The 16750-nt window shown below is 41.6% G+C and overlaps 1 protein-coding gene across 2 annotated transcripts in view; it reads left to right on the forward strand.

Annotated features, from left to right (window-relative positions):
- The window catches only part of ABCA13 (ATP binding cassette subfamily A member 13), a 393960-nt gene that overhangs the window by 289380 nt on the left and 87830 nt on the right, over window positions 1-16750 (forward strand). For both annotated transcript variants that reach the window (XR_015163267.1, XM_086398601.1), the window contains 2 exons: window positions 2712-2904; window positions 5597-5706. Coding sequence is in view for 1 of the 2 variants with exons in the window: in XM_086398601.1 (XP_086254727.1) it covers window positions 2712-2904; window positions 5597-5706 (303 nt within the window). In the remaining variant the exon portion in view is untranslated. The remainder of the gene's footprint in view (window positions 1-2711; window positions 2905-5596; window positions 5707-16750) is intronic.

Consider the following 16750-nt stretch of genomic DNA (forward strand, 5'->3'; position numbering starts at 1 on the left):
CTGCAGTGATTTTGGAGTGGAAAAGTATAAGTGAAACCAAATATTAGAATAACGCCCTTGTTATCTGCAGTAAATAGTCAATATTTGTTGTTCTTTGTCATTGTCAAGGTTACAGAATCCAGAAATTAAATATAACTTAGACACTGGGTTACCTGTCACTCCATTAAGAATGACAATGATCTGACCAAATTAATATGTTTTTAAAATGTAGATCTAACCAGGTCACTAATCACTGCCTTGAAAGCCAAGTCCAAGCTTCTCAGCCAGGCCCTTCAAGCCTGGCAGCTCATGCTCAGGGCCGCTCCATGTGATGTCCCTTCTGTCTCCACCTGTGACATTGGCCCTGATCTCCAGTCTGGGCTGGTCCTTTGCCAGGACGGCCTTCCTCATCTCCAGGACCCTCCCTGTAGGTCCTCCTGCCTCTCCAGCCCAGCATGATGTCCTGCCAGTGTTTCTGTTACAGCTCGCATTTACCATCAGGGCCGTCAGTGTTGTTTTAACGTGTTTGTTCCTCTCCTCTACCTGACTCTATAAATTCCTTGTGCAGGAAATATTTTACACTGTTGCAGTGAATTCCTGGAAAAATAGGAACACCCTACCCTCTGCATCTGGGCGGACAGTTCCTGCAGCCCTCCTAAGTGGACTGTCTCCCGCCTGACTTGGTGCCGGTTCCCTACTGCCCTTGCCCACCCGGCGCCTGCTTACAGCCTGCAGTCCCTCTGTCAGCCTGTGTTGTCTGCCCAGACCCAGGACCACATCAGAACCTACACTCCAGCCACACACGAGTCAGGTTGGGTGGGTTTTGGTCATGGGGTGGGGGGACAGGGGGAGGTCCCTGTTTGTTGTCTCTCTGGTCTGGAGGCAGTTTCTGCTCTCTATATCCCAGTTGCCAGCTGGGTCTGAGCAGCCACATGGCCCAGGGCAGCGTCTCCCTTCTGATATCAGCTGCACTAAATCCCTGCAAGGACCTGCTGCACCAATGCCCACCAGGCTCCTTCCTCTTGACACAGATGCCGTTTTTCATGATTGTCAGTTGGAGGATGGCCAGGCAGCTCGTTTCTGAGTACAGGGGCATGAACTGCATGTTGTGTTGTGGGGAGGAGGCCAACGGGCAGTGACCTCACTCAGAGCCCCCCACCCACCAGATCCACTTGAGATGAAACCAGTAGATGTGCTGGAGCCCCAAGCCCTAAGAGCAGACTCTCTGGCCTGAGACCAGGCAGCAGGCACAGAGCTGCCCGGTGATGCTAATGAGGAGATGGTCGAAACTGCTGATGGGTCTTGGAAACAGGAAGGGATAAGGTGATGTGTGTCCTGGTGGAGTGAGAGACAGCCTCTGGATGACCAGACAAGGCTGAGGGCCATAGAACGCACCCTCACCTGGGGAAGGGCGCCCAACAGTCAAGGAGAAAGTGTCAAATTCAGTGAGTGTTCGTAAATTGAACACAGCTGCGATACCTTCCCCCAGTCAGTAGCACCTGAAGTCCCCTCAGAACCCCCTGTCAGTCAGCCACACTCTGTTTGCTGTTCAGTCCCTAAGTCGTGTTTTTGCAGCCCCATGGACTGCAGCACACCAGGCTTTCCTGTCCCACTCTATAGACGGATTCATTTCTTATGCTTTTGAACGTTATATAAAATCCATAATATAACACATACTCCTGCATGTGTAGCTGTATTTTCTAATCATCTGTGTTGTGTGTTGAGAAAATTATATGTTTGTCGTGATTTCAGGTATGGAAAAGATAGTACAGGGAAAGGGGCTGGGGGCACTGGAGTCTAGCTCTAGATATTTTATTGTATTTTTAATACTTTTAAAATTTTAAAATAGCTTAAGACTCATAAGAAATAGCAAAATCAGTCCAGAGAAATTCTATGACCCCTTCACCCAGCTTCTCCCAACAATACTGTGATAGGATAAAACACAGTACACTACAATATTACATTGATAAAACAGGAAATTGATGTGGGTGCAACACTATCTCAGTGATCTGTACTCATTTAGTTACTAAAATATTGGCTTATTACAGTTTGCAGAAATTGGGATTTACTCGAAAGGCAAAATGCACCAGAAAAGAAAATCATAAAGATTAGAAAGTGAGCTGGCTCAGATTTAGGGGAAATAAATCAGAGGCGAGAGTTAGCTTTGTGCTCACCTGACAGGTGTCTGTCGCGTGCCTCCCGTGTATTCTTTTACACAATCCAGCGCGTGCTGCGGAACTGTAGCACTTGGAGACTTTCATGTATAATCTAGTTTATCAAGGGGCTTGTTTGCTCCAGGGCTTTCCTGCTGACTCAGATAGTAAATAATCCACCTGTTAATGCAGGAGACCCAGGATCAATTCCTGGGTTGAAAAGACCCCCTGGAGAAAGAACTGGCAACCCACTCCAGTATTGCTGCCTGGAGAATTCCATGGACAGAGGAGTCTGACAGGCCATAGTCCATGGGGTCTCAGAGTCATACACAACTGAGCAACTAACTCTTGGCTTCACTTGCTCAAAGTGGTCGGACTAGTTGATTTCTTACAACTTTGTGATAAATTATTTGTCCTCTGGCACAAAAGTCTGGCGTGACTTTATTGTTCATAAAATCAGCAAGTGGTTTGAGTTTGGTGTCCATCCGTGTCACCGTTTGGATGATCTCTGACCTTTCTTTCCCCCTTTCCGGCGCATCTCCCAGGTGTGAATTAACTCTGAATTATCTATCCTCCCAGGGGCCACTCTGCCATTCAAGGCACAGTCACATCTTCCAAGGACATAGATGTTGAAAAAGAGCAAGTGAGGGTGCTGAAAGGCAGAACCAGCGGAGACACTCTGGTGCTGTACAACCTCAGTAAGAGTTACAGGGGCTTCTTCAAGAGCACGACCGCCGTGCAAGATATCAGCTTGGGCGTACGCAGGGGAGAGGTAAGAGACTTCTGCCTGTACCTTTTCTTCTGCAAACAGGCCTCAGTCTAATTGTTGATCTTCTCATGTTATTCCCTTAGAATATCTGACATCACAACTGAAAGCATCTGCACATTTTAGGAATCTCTCCTGGATCTGTATAAAGAGTCGGTTGACTTTCGCTAGTGAAAACTCTGCTGACTGATTGATGGGGTTTATCCTCTTTCATAATTTTAAAAATTTAAGTGATCAAGGTTGGTGTTGTTCAGTTGCTAATGCATGGACTGTAGCCCACCAGGCTCCTGTGTCCATGGGATTCTCCAGGACAGAATACTGGAGTGGGTAGACATTCCCTTCTCTAGGGGATCTTCCCAACTCAGGGATTGAACTCGCATCTCCTGCTTGGCCAGCGGGTTCTTTACCAGGGAACCACGAGGGAAGCCCAAGTGACCCAGGACTTTTCATTGTTGTTTGGGTTACAGGGTGACTCTCCATTGAGTGCAAATATTTTATAAATCCGATTAATTAAGGAAAACACTTCTAACTCCTGTTTGAACTTCAGTACTCTTTAAGTGGCCAATTAAGCCATCTAGTAAAATGTTACTCTGAAAAAGTAAAAACTCTCACACACCACAGCTAGCTTAGAGTTGTTTTTCATGAACGTGGCATTAATTCTAGTAGAAGTGTTTTTTCTGAACTGACAGAAGCCACGTAAATTGTTCCTGATGCATGCTTAATGCATAAAGGGAAGTCAGTTCTGGAAGTGATTATTTTTAATTAACTGTTTAAATAAATGAGACTATCTTGCATTCATATTGTTCCAAACTTCTGAGGAATTCAAAGTAGGTTATATGGGTATCTGATTGGTATCCAAGTTCTGCCGTGAGTGGATCTGAGGTAGAGAGGAGCCGAGAGAGGATGGATCCGTGCCTACCCAGGGACATGGCACCCTGCACCGAGGTGTGCGGTCAGACAGGACAGATGTTAAACAAATGTTTTTTTGCAGGGTTTGTGTTTGCTGCTCAACTCTAGGACTAGTATTGTGATTTTTGCCATCTTATGGAATTATTTTTTTACCCTCGCTTAAAAAGTAAGCAACTTCCATTTTGCTATTACTTCTCCATGGCTTCTATGTTTGCTCAGTGTAAAGAACCTGCTTGCCAGTGCAAGAGATACAAGTTCAATATCTGGGCTGGGAATGACTCCCTAGAGCAGGAAGATCTTCTGGAGGAGGAAATGGCCCACACCAGTATTTTTGCCTGGGAAATGCCATGGACAGAGGAGCCTGGTGGGCTACAGTCCATGGGGTCTCAAAACAGACATGACTGAATGACTAACCAACAGTTCCTTCTTCGTGGTAGATTTAAGGAGTAAGAAAAAAACCTTGAAAAATGTCCTAAGAGAAATGCTCCAGATATCTTAAATGGTCCAGGATGCATTCATCTTGGGATTCTATTCACTAGGCTTTATTTGAATGTCTGAGTTTAATGACTTAGATGTAAAGAATTGTGCAAAAGCCTACGGAAAACACCGAGATGGCTATGCTGTGCCCCTTTCCCTCCAGGAATTAATAATTGGGCAGGCTGTGGGAGGTCATAAACAGTGCCCAGTGTGATGTAACAGCGGATCAAGGTTGAAAGGCGCAGAGTGAAGTGAATGGTCTCAGAGCCATAAGTCTAGAGAGGGCGGCGGGGGTGGAGTCTGAGAGCAGGGAGGCAGGAATGGGCGGAGTGGGGAGGCAGGAGTGTGAGAAAGAGGGCTCTGCTAAACTTCAACCTCAACCCGGAGGGTAGAATGTGCTCCAATTACCTGATGGTGTTGTACCTGAGGCAGCAGCTCAGGTGTGGTCTGGCTGACAGTGACAGGGGACAGCACAGATCTGCAGCAGGATGGCCCCATGTTTCAGAGGGTAGAAGAGACCCACTAAGGTGGGGAAAGCATAGGTGTTGAAGCAGACTGCTCCCAGAGCTACAAAACAGGGCTCTGTGCTAACTAAGTGGGCTCAGCCACAGGAAACCCAGGATTCAGGGAGCCAGGAAGCCAGCAGTGCCCAGACATCGAGAAACAGGTGTCCTGGAAGGAGGTCAGTAAGGATAAGCGTCTCGGCTTCCACCACAGCATCTCCAGCTAAGAATAGCCTAGGTTCAAGGTAGACACTGGGCTGCAAAAGACAGCAGGGCTGTGTTCCACACAGAATATGACACAGTCATGCAGGAAAAGGTGACCTGACGCTGAGTGAGATCATATGGAAATAGAGGGCTTTCTTCACTAGTTGTCAGGCTTAGGCCATCATCAGAGTTAGAGGACAGAGAGAGGTTCAGAGACAGAGGAAGGCACTGGGATAGTCCTGACTATGATGATGTGACTCCTAAAAATCCTGTGCTAACCAGAGGGACACAGGAACCTGTGATGTGGGCCCCTGTCTTATCAGACAGGATTCAGCATAATTTGTGGTAATTGCACTTACTTGTCATGCTCTTTCATTTTCCAGACGTGAATATATTGTCTGTGAATTAATGCTGAAATTATACCGCTCAAATGTCACAGTGATTTCAGAAGTACTGTGTGAGCTATAAAGTGCTTTATACACTTATTTTATGATTGTAAAAGGCTACAAATAATACAAACCAAAAGTAGCACAAAAGGAGTTGAAAGCAAGTGCCATTTCTGATGTAATTTTGATTTTATGGTCTGTTTCTTTTTCTGCCTTCAGTGCTTTGGGCTTCTCGGGGTGAACGGGGCTGGGAAAACCACCACTTTCAAAATGCTGACTGGGGACCTGCCTCCAAGCTCGGGACACGCCGTCGTCAGGACTCCCACAGGGTAAAGTCCACGTTCCATCACGTTATTGCCTGTAGAGATGATCATCAAATCTAGAGAATCCCAGCCTGCCCCCATCCTGTGCTCTAAAGTCAGAGGAGGTCATTGGCCTCCAAATTTATTTCCAGTGACCACTGCTCACAAGAGGGGAAAAAGGCCTCTAAGAGGGAATGAAATGGACTTGATGTTTCCAGCCAGAGGGTGGTGAAAGCAGCCCAGGGCCACCCTCTTCCAGCAGTGATGCTGGGTGCTCTGCCCCATGGAAGCCGGGTGGGTGGGAGTGGCCGGGGCCGGCTTCTTCTGCTTTGCCACGGACGGGGTGGAGCTTCAGACGGCTCACTGCAGTGCAGGGGCTGGCAGGGGCGGGGTAGTTTCATTTGTTTTACCCCCAGACTTTGCCTTTCTGGCAGTTCAGCAGTTTTCCGTCTGTCCCATCTGTGTGCCGTGCGTATGTGTCCTAATAACCCTTTAGCTGTTCCCCACGCCCAGCCTGTACCCTGCTCTTCTGAGCATCAGTGCTGTACGACAGGTCCCGGCACATATCCTTCTGCTTTTCCTGCTAGAGCGAATTAATTGTAACTTGATAATAGATTTCAGAAACCTCTCATGGAACTGACATAAAGAACGCGACAGGCATTGTGATACGTTCTCTGAGGGTCATTATATAAATAGCCACCAAGTTCTCAGTTTCATAGTCTGTCTACCAGGAATCCTAGAGTTATCTCTTAATAGACTTGGAAGTAATTTGCTTGAGATTTTTATATATAGGTTCAAATAAATTCATGGAAACAATTTCAAAAATATCATAAGTACTCATTAATTAGCTAATTTTTTTTTTTGCATTGACAAATAGTTATCATCCATCTATGACGTGCCAGGCACGAGGAGAACAGAAATTCATCCTCTAATCCTAAAATCCAGTGTTAATATTTGTATGTCTCCTGCTCGTTGTTTATACACAGGTGTCCATGTGTATGGATCTGATTTTATCACTTTCTGCATATGTGTAGGCATGTCAAGTGTAGGTGATTAAATATGTGGGGAGAAGTGTATTTTAAAATCAGACACGATTATAAAGATCACTGTGTAGACTTCATCTACACTTATTCCATGAACAGTTCATAATCCTCTTCAGGAATAGTTATTAAAAGGTTTAATTTTTCACAAGCCTGGTGGGCAGGCAATTTCATTGTTAGATTGATTTGCATTTCTTTAATTACTCGTGAACTTGGCAGAGTGCTTTCCCTATATCTGTCTGTTCCCTAGGGTTTCTTTCTGCCAATCACCTGTCATGACTATGGTTCTTTTTTATAAGGTTGTCTTTTTTACTCATTAGGTAAGAGTTTTTAATATATTCAACTGGCAATATATTCACATATTCAATATCTTCAACGTGCTTTATATGTTTCAAGTATTACCTGTTAGTGGTTCCTTGTATTTTAATTTTGTTATAGACATTCTCAGTTTTGATAAGACAGTTTGTTCTTTTATTCCTTTGTTATTTCTTCCTTTTTGAGTCTCAGGAAATTCTCTTTCTACGATGATAAAGGTATTTTCTTTTCAGAGGCTTCTTTTCTACATTCATGTTTATTATTTGCATGGAGTCTATATTTGAACATATAATCTGATTTTTTTTCCAGTCCAAGATTCCAGTTCCAGTTTGTCTAAGGCCACCTTCACAGCCATGTGTCTTTTGTCTGTTTTTTTCTTTGCACCGAGTTCGCAGCTAGGCTGGGACTCACTTTCCCTTCTTCTGTTTCAGATGTATACTGGTGAGTTGGTCCCTCCTGACTGTTTTCCTAGTTTTTTTCATTTCCAGAATAATTTGGACCACTTTGGTACCTTTATGAGTTATCATTTTTAGAATCATTTTGGTAACTTGTATAAAAGTGTCACAATATTTGAATCTTGATTGGAATGGAGTCAAATTTATTTTATATTTTGAAGAGATTTACATCTCTATGGTAGTTTGTGTTCTTTATCCTTAACTCTGGTACAGAGCCATTCATTCAGGTCATTTAAAAAAGCGTCATTTACTTGTTTTGCACTTTTCTCTGTAGAATCCTTGCATATCTGTTTTAGATCTGCAGTGAATTTGTCTTCATCAGGAGGTAATTCATCTCTTGAAAATGCAAAGTGTTAATTGTGTCAGATTCTGTGCGATCCTGTGGACTGTAGCCTCCCAGGCTCCTCTGTCCGTTGAATTCTCCAGGCAAGAGTACTGGAGTAGGTTGTGATTTCCTTCTCCAGGGGATCTTCCTGACCCAGGGATTGAACCCATGTCTCCCATGTCTCCTGCATTGCAGGTGGATTCTGTACCCACTGAGCCACCTATATAGTAGTATATATGTCAATCCCAAACTCCTAATTTATGCCCCCCCCACCCTTACCCTTTGGTAACCATTCGTTTCTTATGTCTGTGGATCTATTTCTGTTTTGCATATAAGTTATTTTTTTTCAATGTAGAGAAAAAATGTAAAGCTGTTTTCACAATTCACACTGGAGTTTTGACTTTATATTGCATTTATAGTAATAGATTAACTTGAAAATAACTGGTATGTGAATGTTGGTCTTCTCTGCAAACCTTCTATATTTTCCATTCATTGAAACAAATCTAATTCCTTTTAAAAAGTATTTTATTCCATCCAGAATACAATATTTATCCTAGTAATTCATGAAAATCTTTTGTTTCTCCTATAGTAATGCTTCTGATTCCTATTTCCTTTTTGGTTTCCTTAAAACCATTCAGGCAATGTTCAATGGTAGTGTATCTTACTCACCTAATAATAGTGTTTCTTTTTATTTTTTCCCTCCTCTATTTTTTTATTCCAACTTTATTGAGATATAATGGACATACAGTAGTATCATTTTATAAACCTGTGTAAATTGAAGGAGTACAGCATAATGGTGTACATGTATCATGGAATGGCTTACGTATATCATGAAATTAGTATCACAAATTTAGTGATCATCGATCATCTCATATAGATATAAAAGAAAGAGAAAATTATATTTTCTGTGTGATGAGAATTCTTAAGCTGTCTTCTCTTAACCACCATCATGTATAGCACACAGCGGTGCTAATTGTATTCATCGTGTTGTACATTTACATCCCTAATACTTATTTATCTTATAACGGCAAGTTCGTGCCTTTTGGCTGTCTGCATCAGATTCCCCTTCCCGCCATTCCTGCCTCTGGTGACCCAAATCTCATCTCTTTTTCCATGAGTTTGTCAGTCTGAAGTGTAATTGGCCTATAACACTATGCTAGTTCCTGGTGTGCAGCATAGTGATTAGCTCTTTCCATACATTACGGCAATATCACCAGGGTGATCGAGTTACCATCTGTCACCACACAAAGTTATTATGTTATTATTGACTATATTCTCCACACTGAACATTTCATCCCTGTGACATATTTATGTCACAAATAAAAGATTGTCGATTATCAATCTGTCCTTTTATTTCTGCAGCACACTCTATTTTGTCAGGAATTTAAATATTTTATTTGTTAAATTTCATGCATCATTTAACCTTCGATTCATAACAAAACTAGTTGTTTTGTTAAAAAAAATCTGATGTTAAATCCGTACTATTAATTTGTCATTATTTAGTCATTCAATCGTGTCTGACTCTTTGCGACCCCTGGGACTGGGCTCCTCTGTCCATAGGGTTTCTCAGGCACGAATACTGGAGTGGGTTGCCGTTTCCTTTTCCAGGGGATCTTCCTGACCCCCAGGGAGGGAACCTGCGTCTCCTCTATTGGCAGGCAGTTTTTTTACTGCTGAGCCACCATGGAAGCCCTACTGTTAAGTTACTTCTATTTTTTTGTTATTTTGACAACAAAATATTTCTCTCTTCCAATGAACCTATTTACTCTATTTCTTTTTTTTTATTATTTATTTATTTTTAATTTTATTTAATTTTTAAATTTTACATAATTGTATTAGTTTTGCCAAATATCAAAATGAATCCATCATAGGTATACATGTGTTCCCCAGAAGTATAGTTGATATACAATGCTGTGCTAGTTTCAGGTATACAGCAATTTGATTCAGTTATACATATAGTCACAATTTTTCATAGTCTATTTCAATGTAGGTCACATTACAGAGTATTGAGTAGAGCTCCTTTATTAGTTACCTGTTTTATACATAGTAGTATATATTTATCAATCCTGATTTTCCAGTTTATCTCTTTCCCACCTTCCCGTTTGGTAACCATAAATGTTTTCTACATCTATGACTCTATTTCTGTTTTATAACCTATTTACTTAATTTAAAATTTTAAGTACCTACATGGAGTTATAACTATGATCATCTTAATATTTGTATTTTTCCTCTCTCTGTACCTGTATAGTTGTGATTTTTTTCTATTAAATTGTCTTTGTACTTTCCAGACTATGACTGTTTTACTTTAAAAAGAACGAAAGATCAAATTTACTTGGTAATTCAAATGTTTTTCAGTTTCCAAATTTATTAAATTTTGTCATTTTTTAACAAAGTCACAGATCAGTTTATTTTACCAAAGTTTACAATCGATATTTAAAAAATAGATCTTCCATTTTATTTTGCTTCAGCTGAGAAAATCACACACCAGTTTTTCTAAATAATACCTTCTAAAAAATTTTTGTTTTTAATATTTTATTTTTAAACTTTTTATTTTATATTGGAGTATAGCTGGTTAATAATGCTGTGAGAGTTTCAGGTGCACAGCAAAGTTACTCAGCCATCCTTCCCCAAACTCCCCTCCCAGCCAGGCTGGCCCATAACACTGAGCTGAGTTCCCTGTGCTCTACAGTAGGTCCTTGTTGGTTATCCATTTTAAACACAGCAGTGTGTACATGTGGCTCCCAAACTCCCTAGCTATCCTTTCCCTCCATTCTCCCCACCACCCCCAGCAAGCCTAAATTCATTCTCTAAATCTCTGTTTTGTAGATAAGTTCATTTGTATACTTTCTTTTTAGTCCGCATTAGGTTCATTTGTATTATTTCTTTTTAGTACACATTAAGGGATGTCATGTGATGCTTCTGTTTCTCTGTCTGACTTCACTCACTATGACAATCTCTAGGTTAAATTTTGTCATTTTTATTAGCCTTTCCATCATACTTTTCTCAGTTTAGTTATGTTGTTTTATTTCTAACTTGATTTGAATGAATTTTAAAATCTTTTTCTTTAAATAAATTATCAAACCAAGTCTATACATATGTTTCTTTGTACAGATTTATTTTAACCCTAAAAATTTCATAAGTGATATTATTGCTGTCATTGCTCTGTACATAATATATATAATTTTGATTTCATCTTTCCAAAATTTACTTACAAGGATATTTCTACTATCTCAAAATCTTGTGTTTCTTGGTTTAATGTATTTTTTTAAATGCCTTTAAAATTTTTTAATTGAAGTTATAGAAAAGAACATTTCAATGAATTTTTACAAAAGTGAAATACTTTTGTAATCTGTGTCTCTCTCAAGAAACAGTTCAGGACTTTTGTTCAGTAGTTCAGTTGTAGCCAACTCTTTGCAACCCCATGGACTGCAGCACACCAGGCTTCCCTGTCCATCACCAACTCCTAGAGTTTGCTCAAACTCATGTCCATTGAGTTGGTGATGCCATCCAACCATCTCTTCCTCTGTCATCCCCTTCTCCTCATGCCTTCAATCTTTCCCAGCATCAGGGTCTTTTCTAATGAGTTGGCTCTTTGCATCAGGTGGCCAAAGTATTGGAGCTTCAGCTTCAGCTTCAGCATCAGTCCTTCCAATGAATATTTAGGACTGATTTCCTTTAGGATTAACTGGTTTGTAGTCAAGTGACTCTCAAGAGTCTTCTCCAGCACCACAGTTCAAAAGCATAAATTCCTCAGTGCTCAGCCTTCTTTATGGTCCAACTCTCACATCCATACATGGCTACTAGGAAAACCAAAGCTTTGACTATATGGATCTTTGTTGGCAAAGTAATGTCTCTGCTTTTTAATTAATGCTGTCTAGGTTTATCTTAGCTTTTCTTCCATGGAGCAAGCATCTTTCAATTTCATGGCTGCAGTCACCATCTGCAGTGATTTTTGAGCCCAAGAAAACAAAGTCTGTCAGTGTTTCCATCGTTTCTCCATCTATTTGCCATGAAGTGATGGGACCAGATCCATGATCTTCATTTTTTGAATGTTGAGTTTTTCACTCTCCTCTTTCACTTTCATCAAGAGGCTCTTTAGTTCCTCTTTGCTTTCTTCCATAAGAGTGGTGTCATCTGCATATCTGAGGCTACTGATATTTCTTCCAGAAATCTTGATTCTCGCTTGTGCTTCATCCAGTCTGGCATTTCCCATGATGTACTCTGCAAACAAGCAACGTGACAGTATACAGCCTTAACATACTCCTTTTCCAATTTTGAACCAGTCCATTGTTCCATGTTTGGTTCTAACTGTTGCTTCTTGACCTGTATACAGGCTTCTCAGGACACAGGTGAGATGGTCTGATAGTCCCATCTTCATAGGACTGTACCCCTTAAATCCCTATCCAGTCATTTTTCCCCTTCAAAGCTAACTCCAATTATATTTTTTTTAAATGTAAATTAGTATATTATTATAAGGCAAGCTTTTATCACTAGGACTGTGACCACGACCCAGAACTTTGGCAGGTAACCCAGAAGCCAGTGTGCCTGCCCTGTACCAGCGACATCCCCTCTATGTAGAGGATCCTGTGTGGCTTTATCTCCTGAGATTGCCCTGGACACAAGCGTTTAGACTTGCTCATTTGTAAAGATCTCATAGGACTTTTCAGACACTCAGTCTACAGGTCCCTTCTTCCTTTCTTTCTTTTCTTTCTAATCTGCCTTTGATCCTGGGCCGTTGGATTTGGAGAGAGCTGCCTGTGGATCACACGATTGCGTACAAATGATGTGGCCTGATGTGATGTTCTGTCCTGTTTCTTACAAGTTGCTGCTGGGTCCAGAGTTATAATCAGTCTTTGGGTCTGTCCTTTGGCACAAGTAAGCAGGAGGTAGTATTTTCGTGTTTTGATTTTTCATCAGGAAGCATATAATATTTGGTTTTGTCACCTTTTTTGATGCCTAATGCCAAGGTTAATGCATTAATTCATTGGAGATTGCAAAATGGTTATGTATTAACTTGTCATTTTGTTTTCATTTACTAAATGGAATAATTTTATAAGTAGTTTCTGTTCCTATATTTTATTTCACTACCCAGAGGTATATTTCACATAAAAAAAGAACAGATAAATGCTTGCTTTTGTTTTTCATTTCTATCTATTCAGTTTTCAAGATAACCAATTCCAATCACCCTGAGAGGTGAAAAATTAGGAGTTGTTTGCTTGTTTGTATTTGGTTGTATTATTCTAATTTTATTCTGATAGATTTAGAATATATCAGATATTTACTTGTGTTTCATTATTCCTTTCGCTTCTTAAGATGGTATTTTTCCTACCTCTCCCCATTCCTCCAGTCTGGCTTCCTTATCCTTTAACTAGGAATGATGTTCTTAGATGTCGGAGATTCAGAGAGGTCTGATATCCAGCAGCTGGTGTGCACTCCTCATGCAAGGACTGTTCCCATTCTTGGCTTCTGTGAGGACAGTTGGAGACCTGAAATCATATCTGTCTTACTCCAAAGACTGTATGTCCAATTGTTCTGCCATCTATTGGCTCTTGTTTGCTTTGTTGTTTTTAATTTAAGTTTTGCTTTATGTTATAGTTGATTTGTATGGGCTCTTAACTGTTACAATCATTGCTGTCTGTGGACAGAGACTGCATTAAACTTCGGTGAGTCTGTGACAATTGATTAAAAAGTCAGTATTTGGAACTAATTATGTTCAAGAACAGAGAATAGAAAGAACTGATAAGTTGAGTGAGTGAGTGAGGTCTATGGAGGTAGGGTTGTAGATCCCAGTTGTCACCCCGAAAGGGAACCGAGCCCTGTGCACTGAGGCTCTCGGGTGGTGCATCGCTCATTTTCCTATGCGGCCATACGAGTGAAAGGTGCTTTTGCTGCTTCTGCGGTGCCCTTTCCCCTCCAGTTTCTCTGTTTACACACGCATGTGCGCTCAGTTGCTCAGCTGTGTCCCACTCTCTGTGACCCCATGGACTGTAGCCCACCAGGCTTCTCTGCCCATGGTGATTCTCCAGGCAAGAATGCTGGAGTGGGTTGCCAGTTCCTTCTCCAGGGATTCTTCCTGACATAGGGATCGAACCCGAGACTCCTACATTGGCAGGTGGATACTTTGCCATGGAGCCAGCAGGGAAGACCCAAATAGCACAATATTACTGCTTATCTGAACATGAGGTACACATGTGCTCACTGGCTAAGTATACATGGCCAAAAGGATCAGAATTTCAAAAGAAAACAAAAGTATGGGGTTCATTTTATCAGCCCTGCAAGGCTGACTCTCTCCTTAATAATCCCATTCCATCATTTGTCAAGTAATTGGAAAATGAAATTCAAATAGCTGATCTTGAAAGGAAGAATAAATTTACATCCTTATAATGGTCTGTAAGACCCTTATTATGCTACATATCTGTGTAATTAGTTTAATTATAACTAGGTCACACTTGCATTCATTTTATTTTTAACCTTGATTATTTATAATGTTAATTGTACATTGGTATTCAAGGGAGTAAATGGATAATTAGAACACAATGGAATTTTTAACAATTTAGGGAGTTGGTATATACCTTTTATGCCTAGGAAGCTCATAATTTAACTGTTACCTAATTGAAACACAGCAATTCATTCATTTGTTAGATTAGGGTTCCTTTGGCCTCTCCTTTGAAATTATGTTATCAGAAACAGTTGTGTTTTCCAATTTATTAATTTCTGTGATTCAGTTCAGTTCAGTTCAGTCACTCAGTCCTGTCCAACTCTTTGCGACCCCATGAATTGCAGCACGCCAGGCCTCCCTGTCCATCACCAGCTCCCAGAGTTCACCTAAATTCATGTCCATCGAGTTGGTGATGCCATCCAGTCATCTCATCCTCTGTCGTCCCCTTCTCATCCTGCCCCCAATTCCTCCCAGCATCAGAGTCTTTTCCAATGACTCAACTCTTCAAATGAGGTGGCCAAAGTATTGGAGTTTTGGCATTAGCATCAGTCTTTCCAAAGAACACCCAGGACTGATCTCCTTTAAAATGGACTGGTTGGATCTCCTTGCAGTCCAAGGGACTCTCAAGAGTCTTCTCCAACACCACAGTTCAAAAGCATCAATTCTTCGGCACTCAGCCTTCTTCACAGTCCAACTCTCACATCCATACATGACCACAGGAAAAACCATAGCCTTGACTAGATGGACCTTTGTTGGCAAAGTAATGTCTCTGTTTTTGAATATGCTATTTGGTTGGTCATAACTTTCCTTCCAAGGTGTAAGTGTCTTTTAATTTCATGGCTGCAATCACCATCTGCAGTGATTTTGGAGCCCCAAAAAATAAAGTCTGACACTGTTTCCACTGTTTCCCCATCTATTTCCCATGAAATGGTGGGACCGGATGCCGTGATCTTAGTTTTCTGAATGTTGAGCTTTAAGCCAACTTTTTCACTCTCCTTTTTCACTTTCATCAAGAGGCTTTTTAGTTCCTCTTCACTTTCTGCCATAAGGGTGGTGTCATCTGCATATCTGAGGTTATTGATATTTCTCCCAGCAATCTTGATTCCAGCTTGTGCTTCTTCCAGCCCAGCGTTTCTCCTGATGTACTCTGCATATAAGTTAAATAAGCAGGGTGACAGTATACAACCTTGACGTACTCCTTTTCCTATTTGGAACCAGTCTGTTGTTCCATGTCCAGTTCCAACTGTTGCTTCCTGACCTGCATATAGATTTTTTAAGAGGCAGGTCAGGTGGTCTGATATTCCCATCTCTTTCAGAATTAGCCACTAGAGAAGGCCAAGCTTGAGAATATGATGTGATTATTATGATTTGGTTTAAAGCGGTATAACGGCAGCAGTCACTAAGTGGAACACTGCAGGCCAAACCCCACCCTCCCTGTCCTTACCTGAGCACAGTGTTCAAGTGCTGACCAGCTCCGTGTCGTGGGCTTGGCTTCCTCCACCTTATCTCATAATTGTAACAACCTTGAGAGGAGGCTGTTACCCTAATTTGAGGGAGAAAGAAGCTGAGATTCAGAGGACTTGAGCGGAGGACAGAAGGCAGACTCCCGGGAGGAGCAGAGGACATGAATCCATGCTCATAACATATTGTCAGCAAATAACTGATGGTTGGAATCTAGGCCCATTATTGGGACAGCAGGCCAACAGGAGACTGAGGTGCTGACTCCGAGCCCAGCTGGCCTGACCTGGTCCCTCCTGGAATAAGCTCAGATTTGGAGGCTTCTCAGCAGGTGTAAATCAGCTCTGGGAAAGGACCCTGTGCATTGCTGAATGTGTTTATGTCATATCCTGTCAGCATTGTGGAGGCTGTGCCATTTTTTTTGCTGGTCCTACTGATAGATGATTAAAGTAAAAGATAAAAGATAAAGTTAGTCACTCAGTCGTGTCCGACTTTGTGACCCCATGGACTGTAGCCCACCAGGCTCCTCTGTCCATGGAATTCTCTAGGCAAGAATACTGGAGTGGGTTGCCATGCCCTCCTCCAGGGGATCTTCCCAACAGGATCCCAGTGGGATCGAACCCATTGACTCTTTTTACATAGTGGAGAAAAGGAAAATCCTGTTTGCGTTTTTCCTTTCAGTTCACCTCTCTTGTCTGTTCTTGATCCTAAGATCAACTTCCTTTCCCACACCCTAATCACTCTGATCCCAATGATAACTTCTGATCCCAATAATAACTGTATCTAGTTCTACATGCTACATATGCTTCCCAGGTGGTGCTTCCGGTTGTTGTTCAGCCACTCAGTCATGTCTGACTCATTGTGACCCCGTGGGCTACAGTACACCAGGACTCCCTGTCCATCACCAACACCGGGAGCCTACTCATGTTCATCGAGTCAGTGATGCCATCCAACCGTCTCATCCTCTGTCGTCCCATTCTTCTCATGCCTTCAGTCTTTCCTAGCATCAGGGTCTTTTCCAATGAGTCAGTTCTTCACC

Source organism: Bos grunniens, chromosome 4, assembly GCF_055505025.1.
Source record: "Bos grunniens cultivar Pamir isolate PY7600 chromosome 4, Bosgru_T2T1.0, whole genome shotgun sequence".
Taxonomy (NCBI): domain Eukaryota; kingdom Metazoa; phylum Chordata; class Mammalia; order Artiodactyla; family Bovidae; genus Bos; species Bos grunniens.